The 16,185-nt window shown below is 36.2% G+C and overlaps 1 protein-coding gene across 5 annotated transcripts in view; it reads left to right on the forward strand.

The window, feature by feature from the left end:
* Positions 1-16,185, forward strand: part of CTNNA2 (catenin (cadherin-associated protein), alpha 2) — a 1,482,995-nt gene that overhangs the window by 1,431,461 nt on the left and 35,349 nt on the right. Inside the window, exon 17 of one of the 5 annotated variants that reach the window (XM_006866581.1) lies at positions 13,807-13,950. The exons of the other annotated variants lie outside the window; for them this stretch is intronic. Coding sequence (XP_006866643.1) covers positions 13,807-13,950 — 144 coding nt within the window. The remainder of the gene's footprint in view (positions 1-13,806; positions 13,951-16,185) is intronic. 5 annotated transcript variants of the gene reach the window in all.

A 16,185-nucleotide genomic window follows, 5' to 3' on the forward strand; every position in this document is an offset into this window, starting at 1 on the left:
CTTCCAAAGCCATTTTCAGAAATTCAGCTGTTAGACCATTAGGAAACAAACAAACAGGTGGGAAATGATTCTTGAACCCAAATGCTTCCTTTCTTATATTGTTTGCCTTGCCAAAAATGTCGCTGGGAAAAGAGCTGGTCTGGCTGGTGTGGACGTGCCATCTGGAAAGCCCACTCCATGCCGTCACACCTAGAGTCCAATAAATTGGCTATTTTGTGCCTCTTTCCAAAAAACAGTCACCTCTTTGCATTTACAAAATGGTCATGCTTCAAGATTCTTCAACAATCAAGAGCAATCTGTCTTGCAATGTGTCCTCTCTGCCAAGCTGGTGATTACTAGGAAGTCTCTCAGCCAAGAAGTGCTCAAAACATTGCATCTCCCTTGCTTTCTTTCTTATCTTCAGCCTCGATGGTATAGTTTCCCATACCATGCAGCTTCCATGTCCATCTGTACATAGCACCTGTGGAACTGAGTGCTTTTTGTTCAGCTTGCCTTGTGTGCTTTCATTTGTTATTTTCCAAATCTTATTATTTACATGATGCACAAAGCATCTTTGTGGATCTCAAACTCCATGACCTCATTCTGGATGATATTTTACTGGCAGAGTTGCTTTCCATCATCCTCTCAGTACCCATTGTTAATAGTCATTGCCTCCAGAGTTTCATTTCCATTGTCTTTTCCTCATTTAGATGTAGCCCAAATCATCACTGGCTTTTATCACTTGCACTGTTGGCATTTGCGAAGAAGGTGTTTGGGATGAAGAACACCATCAAGAAGCCTGTTTCCTTCTTTTAGCCTTATTGGCAGTGTTCATAAATCTTTGCATGGGGGAATGCTCCTATTAGAGGAACGTTTGACCATTTATAAATAATTCTGAGTCAAATGCATCATAAAGGTTTGCTGTATATTGCGCAGTTTGGGGTCTGCTCTTAGCTTCTCATAATTTTCTCAAGCTTGATTGCTGTTTGGTGCCATCCCTGCCTCTGTAGTCTGCTTGTCTTTGCAACCATCTTATTCTTCATCCTCCTATACTGAGGACCAATGGAGAAAGAAATCAATATGTTTATTTTGCAAAATAGCCATAAATAGCCTTCATTGAAGTTCTGAAAATCAAGCAAGTGAGACCCCATACACACAAACTTTCAATGATTTTGCCAAGAAAATGCATATATTCATTGGCCACCAGTTACTTTGTGGTTAGGTATGAAAAACTTGCCTTGTGTTTTCAGGAGAAGCCACTGTAAATTAATGTGCATTCAAAAAAAAAAAAAACCAAGGGAAGAAATACTCGATTTTTCGTTCCTGTTTTTGCTGTGTGTTTTTGTATATAGAACTCAACTTGCAGCTTCTTCTGGAAAGTATGAGTGAGCTTAAAATGTCCATAAAAAAATGGAATTGAAAAAGAATAGATTTTTTTCATGAACATTTTGAAGACTCTATATATATAAAAGTCCACAGAGAAGTATATTTGCTAGAGGCCAAATTCTCCACTAAAACAAAAGAGATGTAGATTTTTTGTTTCCATTTTGTCAAGGAAAATGGTTTGGATTTCAAAAGAGAGCTGTCTTTTTGTATTCTTGTGCTGGCATGATGATGGTATTAAGTAAAATGCAAACATTGTACAGTTGTGTACCATGTCAGCACATTTATGTTCTATGTAACTTTATGTCTACAAACTGGGAAAGGCCACTTTTGTTGTGTTTGCCTTTTGCTTATGAGGCATGGCAGGAAAACTCAACAAATCATGGTGAGAATGTATACAAGCTCTTCATGGGTCATGATGGGGATCGACAGAAATCAAGTAGTCCAGCATATATGTTTATATGGATATCTTCTTGGTCATACAAATGTTGTCTAAGAAGCACCATTAATTTCCTTTCTGGGAATCATGTTTTTTAATAAATGGGGACAATCCTTTTCAATATGCAAAAGGTACCATTCTTAATAAATCTCAAAGTGGATGATGCAATTGTGAACTAATTTGACTGAAACAGAAACTAAGTGGTAAGAGAGGGAGGGAACATGACAAAGGATAAAATGTAACACATTGATCAAAATGTTGCATTGAAAAGTGGAGGAAATTGAGGGCGATAGGAAAAAACAAGCAGTCTATAATTTACTGAGGGCCAATTTTAAAAAACAATCAGTTAGTCTACATGGTGGATTCATTTGTTTGCGTAGTTTAATGTTTACTTGTTTACTTATTACTCTTTTAAACCCGTTGACATATTTTTGGGAACAAAGAGCATTGAAAAAAGTAAAGAGGAAAAACAGAGAAGGAAGAAAGATGAGATGGAGGTGGGATGAAAGAAGGAAAGAAAGAAAGAAGACAAAGTAAAGAGAAACAGACGTAGTTGATCATATATGAGTTCAGTAAAGATAATGTCCATTAAACAGGACAGCATTATATTCATCATAAAAGAAAAGTTGAGCCAGCAAAAATATGTAAACATTAATTTTTAATACAAATATGTTCCAACTTAATAAAGATATCCATGATATAGAAATGACCTGCCTATTTAATGATCATGCTTTTAATTAAGGTTTTTATTCATTAGGCTTAAGAACATTTGCTGGTTACTTTTTTAACTTTAAAAATGGAGACATGCTCGTGGGTATGAGAAATAAATATCATTCCATGACCTTTGATTATCTTTAACTATGTTTTATGTATGATTCTAAATGAGATTTCAAATACTAAGGTAGAAATTTATAATTATGCTCATTGGATATCAAGCATTCTGATAAAACTGAAAAACTGTACCTATTATTATTATTATTTTTTAAAGAAGTCAAGCCTAGTAAGAACCCCACTGTAACAATGAAACCAGAGCACAGAGTGGTAACCTATTCAGGACAGGAGTTTGATGTTCAGGTCAGAAATGTACCGTAGCGCTAACTACACATGAAAATGGAAAGATTTTTAATGAATGTTACTATATATAAATGACTTCCTTCATACTAACAAGATCTTGGAATAATAGAATAAGACATCCGGTTATAGCCAATTCAGAGTTTGGAGGCAAGGATATTAGTTACATAAGTCCTATGACTGATTGAATGGAGCTGATTGAACTATACCTGAGGGAATGAGAAACGGACTCTAATGTGAAAGGTAGTTTCAGACATGTCTCCCTGTCACTTGTGTTCTTTGCCATTTAAATCTCTTTCCAAATGTGAATCCTCTCAATTGGATTGTGGAGAGAAATGTGACAAGGTGAGCAAGAATAATTTGTGATATAGGTAGAATTTGAATTGGAAAAGAGAAATTTGGTGAATAAGGAGTCAGTTACAGTTTTCATTTGCCCATGTTTTGCATCATTAAAATAAAATGTGGACACTAATTAAAATCACAATGAATAATCATGGTGATATATTAAACCCCTTCCTAAAAGCATTGGAAGTAATAATATACAAATCAGATATACTTGACACCAGCATACAATCAGAAACACGCACACACACACATCATTTGCTTTGACATTTACTCTTTCTCTCATCTAGTAAGCAATAAGCAAAACTGAATAAAATGGCTCACAAATTTGACCTGATCCAATATAATTTGGAGTTTATTTGTGCACTGTCTAGGGCCATTCCACCCTGAATGCACCAGATCTCGTCTGATCTCCAGAGCTAAGCAGGGTTGAACCTGGTTAGTACTTGGATGGGAGACATGAAGCACTATCACTTGTGTTCTTTGCCATTTAAATCTTTTTCCAAATGTGAATCCTCTCTATGCAATATATACACATACAGAGGCTTCAAAAAGTCATGTAAAAATGGAATTAAAAGATAATGTAGGTTTCCTATGAGCTTTTTGAAGACCTCTTGTTTATGTGTATGTGTGTGTTTATAATTATGTGTGTAATTATGGTTTGTTGAGATGAGGATTCAATTGTAGTTGAACAGTTCTTGTGTTGCCTCTATAAAAAAAAAATGCCAGTATTTAGTAATGGGATGAAGCAGTCATTGAAATTGTACCTAATTATATAGCATTATACTTAATTATGTAGACCTTACATTTACCTTTAAAGACTCTTCTTTTAGGAGAGTCTTTTTTTTTTTTTTTTTTCCTTTAAATTCTCCTTGTGCTGTCTGTAGTAAATTCTTGTTTATCTCTATTGATCAACAGAAACAGGCCAAATAGTTAACTACTTTAGTTTCTATTAAAATTTCAGTTTAGCATGCATTTTGGTGCTTCATTTGAATAAGGTAGTATATATTCAGAGCCTTTACAGAAGTTCAAAAGACTTGTGCAGACCTTCTAAAGGAAGGATCATTAAATATTTGGGCTTAAAGACCCTTTCTTGGTGTGAGAAGAGTAAGAAAATCCAGTTCTAGATAAAACAAGAAAAAATAATATCCAGGTTCTAAAACTGGAAAGGGGGCTCATGGGACTCCTCTGTGACTGTAAGAATGTTCACCAGGTATTTCTCATTGCAGTATTTCTTTGCACACAATTTGCCTAAGATAGATTGTTGCCTAATTGTCTTTCTCTCCAAAACTTATTCCCCAAGCCTGTAATGAGAATACACCTAGAGCTATTTAAATTCTTCCTACTGGAAGTCTCCTCTAGTTACCATTTGTATCAGAATGGATGGTCACTGATAGTTAAGCAACTCAACTTATGTAAACCCTGTTGTTGTTGTGTGCCCTGGAGTCAGTTCCGACTCATAGCGACCCTGTACAAGGTTTCTGAGGCTGTAAATCTTTATGGGAGCAGAACGCCTCATCTCTCCTGTGGAACAGCTGGTAGTTTCGAACTGCTGACCTTGCGATTCCCATCCCGATTCGTAACCACTACACTACCAGAGCTCCTTAGAGGGGGAATAACCCTTAAGTGTTTTTTCAGTACATGTTCATTCTTTCAGTGTTATAAAAATGGCATTTTACCAATGCAAAGCTATTTCTTTTTGGGAGAAATGGAAAATTAGTAGGAATTTTATAAGAATACAAAAACCTGTTTGGGTGTCGAGCATCATAGGAAGTTTTGCATATGCCACACTGTACCTATGTTTGCTGACTCCCTGAATTCAGACAGTCTGTGCATGCAAAGGAAGATGGTGTACTGCTTTGTTATAAGAAAATATGGCTCCTCAATTACATAATTAGTTTCATTTACCCTAAACTTATCAACCTAATGGGTTCTCCTCATCAGAAACAAAGATTAGTTAGTTATTCTGATGGAGTGAAACCAGTAGACGATCATACTGGTGTTGTACAGAGAATTTCCGTGTTCTCATTTTAAAATAAGAAAACGTTTACATTGTAACAGTGTTGGGACTTGAACCAAGCAGATAACTCTTTTCCCTTGCACAGAGATATGGATTAACCTATCTTTCTGTTTACTCAGTGCAATGATTTGGTTGCATCACCATAACTTGTAGACTGAGGTTCAAACTATTTGTCATTTGAATTTGAATGAATTCTTCTTTTCAGGAATAGAAGGAGTTAGTGGCTTTAAGAAGAGTTTCTGAGCTCCAGTAATATCAAGGCCATTACTTGTCATTCAGTCAATGGGCTTTCATTCCTTTGGATCTTAGCATTTTTTCACATTTTAGAAACTTCTACTTACAAGAGGAAATGCATCTACAAGCAATTAATGTCTTTACATTTCATTTTTTATCCCTAGAATAGTTTGCCAAGAAGGGAATAACAGCACTTTGTGAAAACAGAGAAATTAGACATGTAGGAAGTACATGTAGGTAGATGGTTCCACATATCTCATGACATCTGTCAAAGACAGACAACGCTATTTAAGAAATACTCTTACACAGTTTTCACATGAGACATATTTTAATTTTGTGATGTCCATATGTGATCATTTTCTGAATGCACTCTAAGATATTCTTTATTGGTGGTGGTGGCTGTGTGCCATGGAGTTGGTTCCGACTCACAGCGATCCTGTACAGGGTTTCCGAGGCTGTAAATCTTTACGGGAGCAGAAAGCCTCATCTTTCTCCTGCAGAACAGCTGGTAGTTTTGAACTGCTGACCTTGCGGTTCGCAGACCGATTTGTAACCACTACTCTACCAGAGCTTTATGAGTATGCTTTAAATTATTAATGTCCAAAAGAGTCTCTGGAAAATCCCCTGCATTATTAACTTGTTTTTTATGTGTAAGGTAGGTAGCATATGATCAAGAGCCAATGATACTGAAGGAAGAAGTCCAAGGTGCCCTGAAGGCATTGGCAAAGCCTCAGAGAATTGATGGAATACAAATTGAAATCAACAGACTGATGCAGCACTGAAGGAACTCGCTCATCTGTGCCAAGAAACTTTGGAGACAGTTACCAGGCCAAGTCATTGGAAGAGATTCATATTTGTGCTCATTCCGAAGAAAGGTGGCCCAAAGGAATGAGGAATGCATTGGGCAATATCATTAATATCACATGCAGGTAAAATTTTTCTAAAGAGAATTCAAAAATGGTTGCAATAGTACATTGATAGGGAACTGCCAGAGGTTCAAGTCAGATTCAGACAAGGACGTGGAAAGAGGGATTTCATTGCTTGCATCAGATGGATGTTGGCTGAAAGTAGAAAATAAAAGAAAGATGTTCATCAGTGCTTTATTGACTACTGAGAGACTTTTGACTGTGTGGATCATGAAAAGCTATGGACAACATTGTGGAGAATGAGTATTCTGGAATATTAATTGTGCTCATAAGGAACCTGTATGTAGACCAAGAAGCAGTTGTTCAAATAGAATAAGGGAACACTGAATGGCTTAAAATTAGGAAAGGTGTGCATCAGCATTGTGTTATTTCACCATACTTATTCAGTCAAGAAATCAAATGATGTATTGCGTTTGGCAAATCTGATGCACAAGACTTTTTTAAAGTGTTGAAGAGCAAAGATGTCAGCTTGAGGATTAAGGTGTGCCTGACCTAAGCCATGGTATTTTCAGTAGCCTCGTAGATATGTGAAAGCTGCACAATGAATAAGGAAGACTATAGAAGAATTGATGCTTTTGAGTTATGGTGTTGGAGGAGAATGTTGAAAGTGCCATGGGCTGCCAAAAGAACTAACAGATCTGTGTTGGAAGAAGTGCAGCCACAGTGCTCCTTGGAGGCCAGGATGGCCAAACTTCATCTCTCATACTATGGAAATATCACCATAGAAAGCTTTTAAGTCTGTCTTCTGCCTATAACTGATTGGAATACTTAAAATAGGGCTACAATGTACCCAGTGAAGGACGCTTTCTACAGAGCCTCTGCATTACATAAGACTATAGGTGGAAACCTGAACCTCACCCAGATTCTTCTGAGGTGTGAAATTTCCACTGGAAAGGACAAGCAGACCAGCCTGGAGCAGCCAGAAGATACTTCTTGAAAGAAAGAGTGACAAAATACAAAACAATAACGGCAGTCTGACTGACTACTACTAGAACAAGTAAGTTGCTACCCAGCAGACATCAAGGCAAGTGGTGGGGTCCCCATTTTCAGGAGGGACCAGTCACTGGAGAAGTATATCATGTTTGGTAAGGTGGAGGGTTAGAGAAAAAGAGGAAGACCCTCAGCAAGATGGATTGGCAAAAGTGGCAGCATCAGTGCGCTGAAGCGTGACAATGATTGTGAGGTTGGCCCAGAACCGGGCTGTGTTTTGTTCTGTTGTGCATATGGTCACTATGAGTCGGTACTGACTCAATAGCACCTAACAACAACAACATTCAGTCTGTATGCTGAGCAAGTAATCTGAGAAGATGGATTATGTTAAGAATGTGGCATCAGGTTTGGAGGAAGACAAATTAACAACCTGTAATATGCAGATGATATAATCTTGCTTGTTGAAAGCGAAGAAGACTTAAAATACTTTCTGATGAAAATCAAAACCACAGACTTCAGTATGGGTTGCCCCTCAATGTAAGGAAAACAAAAATCCTCACCAATGGACCAATAAATCACATCAAGTTAAATGGAGAAAAGATTGAAAATGTCAAAGACTTCATTTTGCTTAGATCAACCATCAACTCTCGTGGATGCAGTAGTCAAGAAATCAAATGACCTATTATATTATGCAAATATGTTACACAAGACCTCTTTAAAATGTTTAAGAGGAAAGATACCAGTTTGACAACTAAAGTGTACCTGATCCAAGCCAAGGTATTTTCAATAGCCTCATATGCATGTGGAAGTTGGACAATGAGTAGAGAAGCTCTTAGAAGCAATGATGCATTTAAGTTAATGGTGTTGGAGAAGAATAATAAAAGTACCATGGACTGCCAACAAACCAATCTGTGTTGGAAGAAATCCAGCCAGCATGTTCCATGATGACCCGTCTTTTTCTGCCATAGTTCAGACATACTATCAAGAGGGACCAATCCTTGGAGAAGGACATAATGCTTGGTAAAGTGGAGGATCAGCGAAAAAGAAGAAGACCCCCAATGAGATTGATTGGCACAGTGGCAGCAGCAATTGGTTCAAGTGTAGCAATGATTATGCAGTTAATGCAGGACTGGGCAGTGTTTTGTTCTGTTGTGTACTAGGTCCACTGTGAGTTGCTACCAACTCAAAGGCACCCAACAACAATAACAAAGACAACTACAAATATACATACTTATTCCCTTCAGTGAACGAAATAACTATGGGACATCAAAGCACTGAGTAGATACCTTTCTTTAGAAACAGTATCTGTAAATTCAGCCTTGGTGTTCAAATTTTCCTGTATATACTTCTGTTTAACATAGAACTGACTTGATGTCACATAACAACAGCAACAAGTGATCTAGTTAAAAAATAGGTTATTTAGAACTGGTTACTTAAATCCTTTTTTTTTAAATCTTGTTCTTATTTTGGCTTGTCCTAAAACTTCCTGGACTGAAGACAGGTAAAGAAAAGTAAGCTAAAATCTCTGCCAAGCAACAGCAATGACAAAAGAAAACAACAACATAAAGCCAAAACCACAACTGTCAAGTAAACTCCGTAGAATACAGTAGAACTGTCCCATTGGGTTCCCCAAGATGTAATCTTTGCAACTGCAGACTATCATATTTTTTCCCCACAAATATCTGGTGAGTTACTACTGCCAACCTTTATATTAGCAGCATAACATTTTAACACTACACCACCAGGGTTTTGGGGTGGGGAACTAGACATGAAAGAGAGAATGAATATTAAACTCATGTGTTAAAGATTATCTGAGGCTTTCATCATTGATATTGTACAGTTTTCCATTACCTCAGATGGCAAGAAGCAAGGTAAATACAGAGACCCAATAGTAAAGTAGAGGCAGGACTTTTTGCTCAATTGTTCTTTCTGTCAAATCAGATCAAAGTCATAGTGAACCCATATAGCAGAGTAGAACTGGCCGGTCGGGTTTTCTGGGCTGTCATTGTTAATGGGACAGATGGTCAGGTCTTTTTCTTGCACAGCCTTTGAATGTCTTTGAACTACCAACCTTTTGGCTTGCACTCAAGCACTTAACTTTCTGTTATGTACTGAATTTGATACACTTTTGACAATAATGTTTTCCTAGAAAAATATCGGTGTTTTCATAAATTGTCCTTAATTTTCAATAAAAGTGTAGCAATCAGGGCTTCAGAAAGTAATCTTTGTTTCCTTTCACATAAGGATATTTGCATATTCATTGAATTCAGCCATTCTTTTGCATCCCTACAATGCAGAAGGCACAGATCTACATTTTGATATGAATGATGGCATTCCAGTTTCTTTACTGCTAATATCAAATAATATCTATGAAAAGCACCGTTAGTTTCTGTTCACTGTGTTTTTATTAAGCTGTATATTGTACTTTTTTTTTTTTTTTTTTAGTTTCTCAGCTACTAAAATGTTTAGCAACTTCAGCTAGAATAGAAGGGTGTCTGCTGAGCCTCCATGTATTCACTGTTTTTCTTAATTTACTACATTCTAGAAATAAAAGTATGTTTAACTTACTGTTGTCTACATCCTGTCCCTACAGATTATTTTGTGAAGTGTATTTTCCAGCCTCATTTAAATGATTCATAAAATATGTCTTTGATCACAGTCCTTAGAGGAGAAATATGTGGCACATTATGGCTCATGTATCTTACAAATAGGACAAGCTTCTGGATGGGCAATGTGTAGTTTCCTTGGTTCAGATTTCTCTTACTGCATGAGAATATGTTATCTTTATCTGAAGCAATCATTTCACTACTGGGCAATGAATATATTTCACATATGGCATCTTAATTCAATTTCTTGAAGGAAAGTTTTCCTCATTAGACTTTTAATCTTTTCTTTTATCAGTATTTCCACTATCTTGGGTTTTCTAGGTATACCTGCTTCATCTGCACAGATTCCTTTCAGCTAATAAACTTGACTAAAACTGTGACTGTTTTATCAAATCTGTGCAACCTGTTTCTTGAACTCTTTCATCCATTTTCTTTTTGCGAATCGAGAGAAAAGGGGGCAGTAGATATCCCAGAGAACTCCCAGTAAGCATCATCTTTGAAGAAACATGTACTCTGTTAAGCCCAAGGCCCTATATATGAGATCCCATTATAAAACAAAATGAACACAAAGCTTCTTTATGTGGGAAATCCCAATTCAAATTCTTCTGTTATCAACATGAATCAGAGTCTGTATTGCTAAGATAATTCTATTCAATCACAACATTTTGGTCCAATGTTATGCCACCTGCCTAATCATGTCTTCCATGATGATTTACTTTGTAAATGCATCTATGGGCTATTCTTTTGAAATGTATAAATCATCCTACCTTACTTTCTTCAAGTGTTTATTCTAAGAGATTAAATAAACAAAATCTACCCCAAATTCAAACACAAGTTTGAATCCAGCCCTAAATTGCAGTGGCCATAACGGGGACTCTTGACTGCTGAAATCCTACCATCAATTTACATCTTGTCTTGATGGGCTGCTCATCCATTTATGTGATGTTGTGGGAAATGTACATCACTCCATAAATTCAGTAAAACTTCTTTTTAATGGAAACTATAAGAAAACTCAGAAATTATCTGATCCTGGCATTGCATCTTGTGTCAAAGAAAGTTGTGTTGTTTTATGTAACATCATAACCAAAGGCATTATCATAATCAATCATTCTAAATTTACCTAAAGATCAGCACACTTCACCACTCAGCATCTTTTTGATGCAGCCTAGTTTTGCATTTGGTTCCTGAAGTCATGCTCCATTTCATACTAGACACTAGGTCATCAATAACAAGTATATTTCAAGAGATTATAGTATCTAGTTTTTAATTCAAATATATTAGAAGTGTTTGACTTCATTTTTATTATAATATTCTAATGTTGAAAGAAGTGTACCTTCTTTGTGGGTAGTAAGAAGAGTTATGTATTGATTGAAGAATGGATAATAATACCACTTAATCTTAAAATAATGACCCTTAAAATTTGACAAGAAGATCCAAATAAGTTTCTAATACATAGTAATCTATTTTGAAGTGAAAGAATGGTAAATGGCTAACACATTCTTTACAATAGGGAAATTTGAATATGCCCAAGTTATAAAACCAAATGGGATTGTTTCATGTACACTCTTGTTGTTAAGTGCCGTCAAGTCTGTTCTAACTCATAACAACCCTGTACAGGGTTTCCAGGGAGCGGCTACTCTGGGCATTGAAGGTCTGGATTCTATATGGATAGTTTTAGACCTGTCTGCTCCTCTATAGCACATATTATTTTTGTTTTGCCGGAATACCTGCCAGATGACTTTGAGCTTTTCAAAAGTATTTTTAAACTTCTAAATCTCAATTATACATCTACTCAAGGATAAAGCAACTGATCAAATATATAATATACAAAAATCATTGAAAATAAAATGTATTAGGATCATTGATTGTGAAATTCTATACGATAAAATCTGTTCTTATGAAATTTGAATTCTGACTTAGAATTGTTGAAATTGTGAAAAAAGACAGCAAAACAAAAATATTTAAAGCATAACCCCCTTCTCTGTCAGGTACATAAAAAATCCAATAAAAGGAAAAAGGCATTCTTTTATTTTAAATTGGGAGATTTTTTTATTATATTTTCTTTAATGCTATATTAAGTGCAACATGGGAGTGATGTTACCAAATCCATTATCAGTTTGAACTTAGTAGCTTCTGTGTTTTACACTACTCCTTGAGCTTTTCATTTTAATTTATTTTAAATTATGATTATTTTAATACACTTTTGTATGTAGGGGGCTCCAAATGACAAGAGTATAAATAGGACAATACTGGTTTAAAAATGAATCTAAAATCCCAAATCAAGACATTTTGTTTATTTGCATGTGGAAACATATTTGATGCTTTACCCATTTATGATGCTGTGAATCGTAAGCTATTATTTTGAATCTTTGCTTTTACCAAATTATTTTCTGTGGTAAGAGATGTTTTTACTCTTTGTATTTTCTACCGGGCACTGAAGGTCTTTCATATGGATCATTTCAGAACCTGTCTGCTCTTCAACAGAACCAATTACTTTTATATTGCCAAAATACCTATTCAACAACCTTGAGCATTTCAAAAGTGTTTTTAAGCACCCGAATCTTAATTGGAAAAAAAAAAAAAAAACCTTAGTATTCACCATATTATTATCCCATCTTGTCTGCTTTCTACAAATAATTGAACTCAGGAGATAAAAAAAACAACTGTGATTTGAATCTCAAGGTTGGTGGTTCAAACTTACCAGTCATTCTTCAGAAACCCTATACCCTATACAGAGTCGCTACAAGTCGAACCAACTCCACAGCACTTAACAACATATAACAGAGTTGCATGTGACAAAATTTTTTGCAGGGGGGCAATGATCATCTATCTGTCACAAACCTCTGATCATGAAAGTATAGGAGATCTTATGATTGTAGAAATCATTCCATTTGATTTTACTCCTGTTTTGAAGATGGGATCTGAATGCCCCCTTTGATGGTGGTGGGGTATGCTACTGTGTTTGTTCTGACTCATAGCAACCCTGTGTAGGGTTTCTGAGGCTGTAAATTTTTATGGGAGCAGAAAGTCTCTTTTTTCTCCCATGGAGTGACTGGTGGATTTGAACTACTGACTTTGTGCTTAGCAGCCCAGCTCATAATCCACTATGCTACCAGGGCTCCTTAAATATCCCCTTTAGATGTATATTATTTTTGGTAGTTATGGAAGAACTTAGTCAAGATTGTCAGTAATATTATATGTTCAAGAGAAAATTTTAAGAAAGCATTCCAAAAAACCAAAATATGCATTGGTTATTGGTTTAGCATTTAAATTGTGCCCCTCATAAAACCCATACTAGGGTGCAAAAAAGGAAGAGTAAATAGAGTTGCAGTTCTAGCAACCATGATTGTATTAGTCCTTCAGTAATCCCAATGAGACAGGTAAGTATCCCTTTAGAACCATGTACTTTGGAAATGCAGAGTTTGAGAGCTTGAGGAAGATCACACAGCAGGGCGATGGAACCTTCAAGAAAGACAGCTGAGATCCCTGCAAATTGTCCCAGGCTTTAAGAGCTGCAGCCCTTGCTTTCTTTCTTGGTGATCTTCAATGCTTTAAATAGGGGATTCATCCCCTTTGAGCCCCATTACCATTGTTCCCCGCAGTGCCTGACAATGTAGGATGCTTCTTTATCCTCCACCTAGGTAGTCCATTTGTCTGCTTAAGAGAGCCAATGAGGAATCCAAATGGCCGGGCTGCTCAATATCAAGGAGGCCCATGCTTATCTCTTTCACCACCTGATTCCTTCATATGCCTCTTTCTCCCAATTATCCACTCCCTCTTCCACTTCCCTAATCCCTTCCCAAGTAGGCTATGGATTTTTTTTTTTTCTCTTGCTCTCTCTCTCACTCTCTCTTTTCTGTATCTCTCGGAAATCAGACAGGAGTTCAGAGCACTTTCACTACCTTTTATGAGGTAGATTGTGATGTCATAGATGGGGGCAGGGCTAGTCAACTTTCTACCCACCTCCCAACCTGTGCTGAGGGAGCTCCGATCGGGAGTGGAAGCAGTGATTCCTCCATGGTGAGTAACTTCAAATTCTAATCTAATCTGTCTCTCACTGTCAATATTATTTCTGAAGGCAAGGGGGTGGTTTCATAGAAGTGAAGATATTACGTCTTTGCTTACTGTTAGACAATGAAGGGCAAAGGGCCTATTTATTCTTTATGTAAGTCAGGAATTCCACACCACAGATACATTCATTATGCATGATGTAAGCTTGAGATATGAAAATAGTATTTTCATCTCTTTATTTCTCAGGTCTTTCTTCCCATTGAGACTGAAAATCATTGCATAGTTTTGTGCAATGGAGTGAATCCAATTTGGAGTTCTTTGATGGACTTCTCCAAGGAATGCTAGTTAGGAGGATGAATTTTTCTTTGGCAGATTTCAGAGTCATTGAGTATCATTTATTGATATTTGTTCAGAGAATCAGTCTTCCTTTCTAAAATTGTGGGGTTAACATTTGAGGAAATGGATACGCAAGGATTACCAGCAAACTTGGTTTGGGTGAACAAATTAAAGTTTTCTAATGCAAAGACAAAAGTTTTATTGAAAAAACGGTGATCATTCTTCAAGTTAAGAGCCTAACTATTTAAAGATGACACAATTAAAGTTACTAATTTTGTTGTTGTTGTTGCATGTCCTAACACTGACACTCTTTTGCAGGGTCTCTTGGTAGCTAAGAGCTGTGAAAACTGCTGCTCTTGGTTTCGTTTGGTTTTTATATCACTGACTAGCTGTTTTATATGCCTTAGTGTTTAGAAAGAAAAGATCAACTGGAGTGAGCATTTTTTCTCACTTCTCTCCTTACTCTTTCCTGAGCAGCTATTAAAAAAACTCTCTACCAGCTTTTATATTAAAGGGAAAAAGAAGTTCATGGAGGTGATTAAATATTTTAAGGAGTGTTAAAACATGATTGATGTTTCAAAAAGGGTTGACTACCATACTATAAGATCTTGTTACTTTACACTGGGATGGAATGGATGTATTCTAGTGTGGATCAAGGATGTTTTTAAATATTGCAAAAAGGATGGCATTCATTCTTCAAAATATACATTCCTGGTTAGCTAGGCAAGTATGGTCATTGGTGCTAAAGAAATTGTTGATTGTTTAAAATACAGAATATTTTTGTTCTCATCAACATTTTTTTTTTTTTCCTGTTATGTATATATATCCCTCCTTCAAATCTATGGCACCATTATAGCTCATAAACACTGAAGCTCATAGTGGCCTCTTCAGTAGTCCATTGTGGGGAGTCCTAAAGTTGCTCCCGCATCTAAGATTTATAAACCTAAAGAACTGACTTTATTTGTAACATTATCAAACCAGATAAGGAAAACTAGGACCATAACACAACAGTAGAAGATTTGTGTTGTAATCACCTGCAATTGACCTGATACTGCAATGTGGCAATGGTACCAAAATTTTCTGTTGGGTTATTGCTCTTAAGTGGTTACTCCACTTTCCATTAAAAGTGCTAGACTCCTCTAACCCAGATAGAAGCAAACCTTCAGTGCCAGAAAAATCTAATGTCTAATCACAGCTGAAGTTTTTAATGTCTTTTATCAACCCCTCATACAGCTGCCAGGTAAGAAATGCTCATATTTTACAAACCTTTGGAACACAATCATCTTTAAACTTCGTGAGTTAAGAACGGTTGTGTTGTGCGCTTGTGCAAATTCAGAAAGTCTCTCATGGAATGCCTTGTGCATGCACTTGTTTATCTTCATGTGCATGTTTCATTTCCAGTGATGTTCAGTGTTTTAAAAATTCATTTTGTATGTATTAAAATTATAATTTTGAAATACATACATAAATTGTGCTCTAAAGGAGACAGTGAAGTGTAAATGAATTTGCATTCATTTGGGGTATGAACACTGGTGGTCTGTTCTCTTTCACTGATTAGTTAACTAACTCATAGCAAATTAATTAGCTTTACTGAAACTCAGTTTTCTTATTTATAAAATGAGGGCATAAATGAAGATAATTTAAAGGATTGACCTCAAAGTATTCCTGTCTAAAATTTTATGGTTTTATATTTCGTAGAAATGGTTTATTAGAAAAGTATTGAATAGTTAATGCGATACAGCTTTTAAATTGGACATAGTTTTATTCAAATCAGAAAAATAATTAGGCCAAGCTAGGCTTTAACGTCTAGTTCCATCTGATGTAGTGCTACTTGGTAATGAGAGATACATGTGAACCAGATTCTTTTAAATGAACAATATCATTTGATTACCTACTAAATCTAAATCA

The sequence above is a fragment of the Chrysochloris asiatica genome, unplaced genomic scaffold, assembly GCF_000296735.1.
Source record: "Chrysochloris asiatica unplaced genomic scaffold, ChrAsi1.0 scaffold00093, whole genome shotgun sequence".
Classification (NCBI taxonomy): Eukaryota; Metazoa; Chordata; class Mammalia; order Afrosoricida; family Chrysochloridae; genus Chrysochloris; species Chrysochloris asiatica.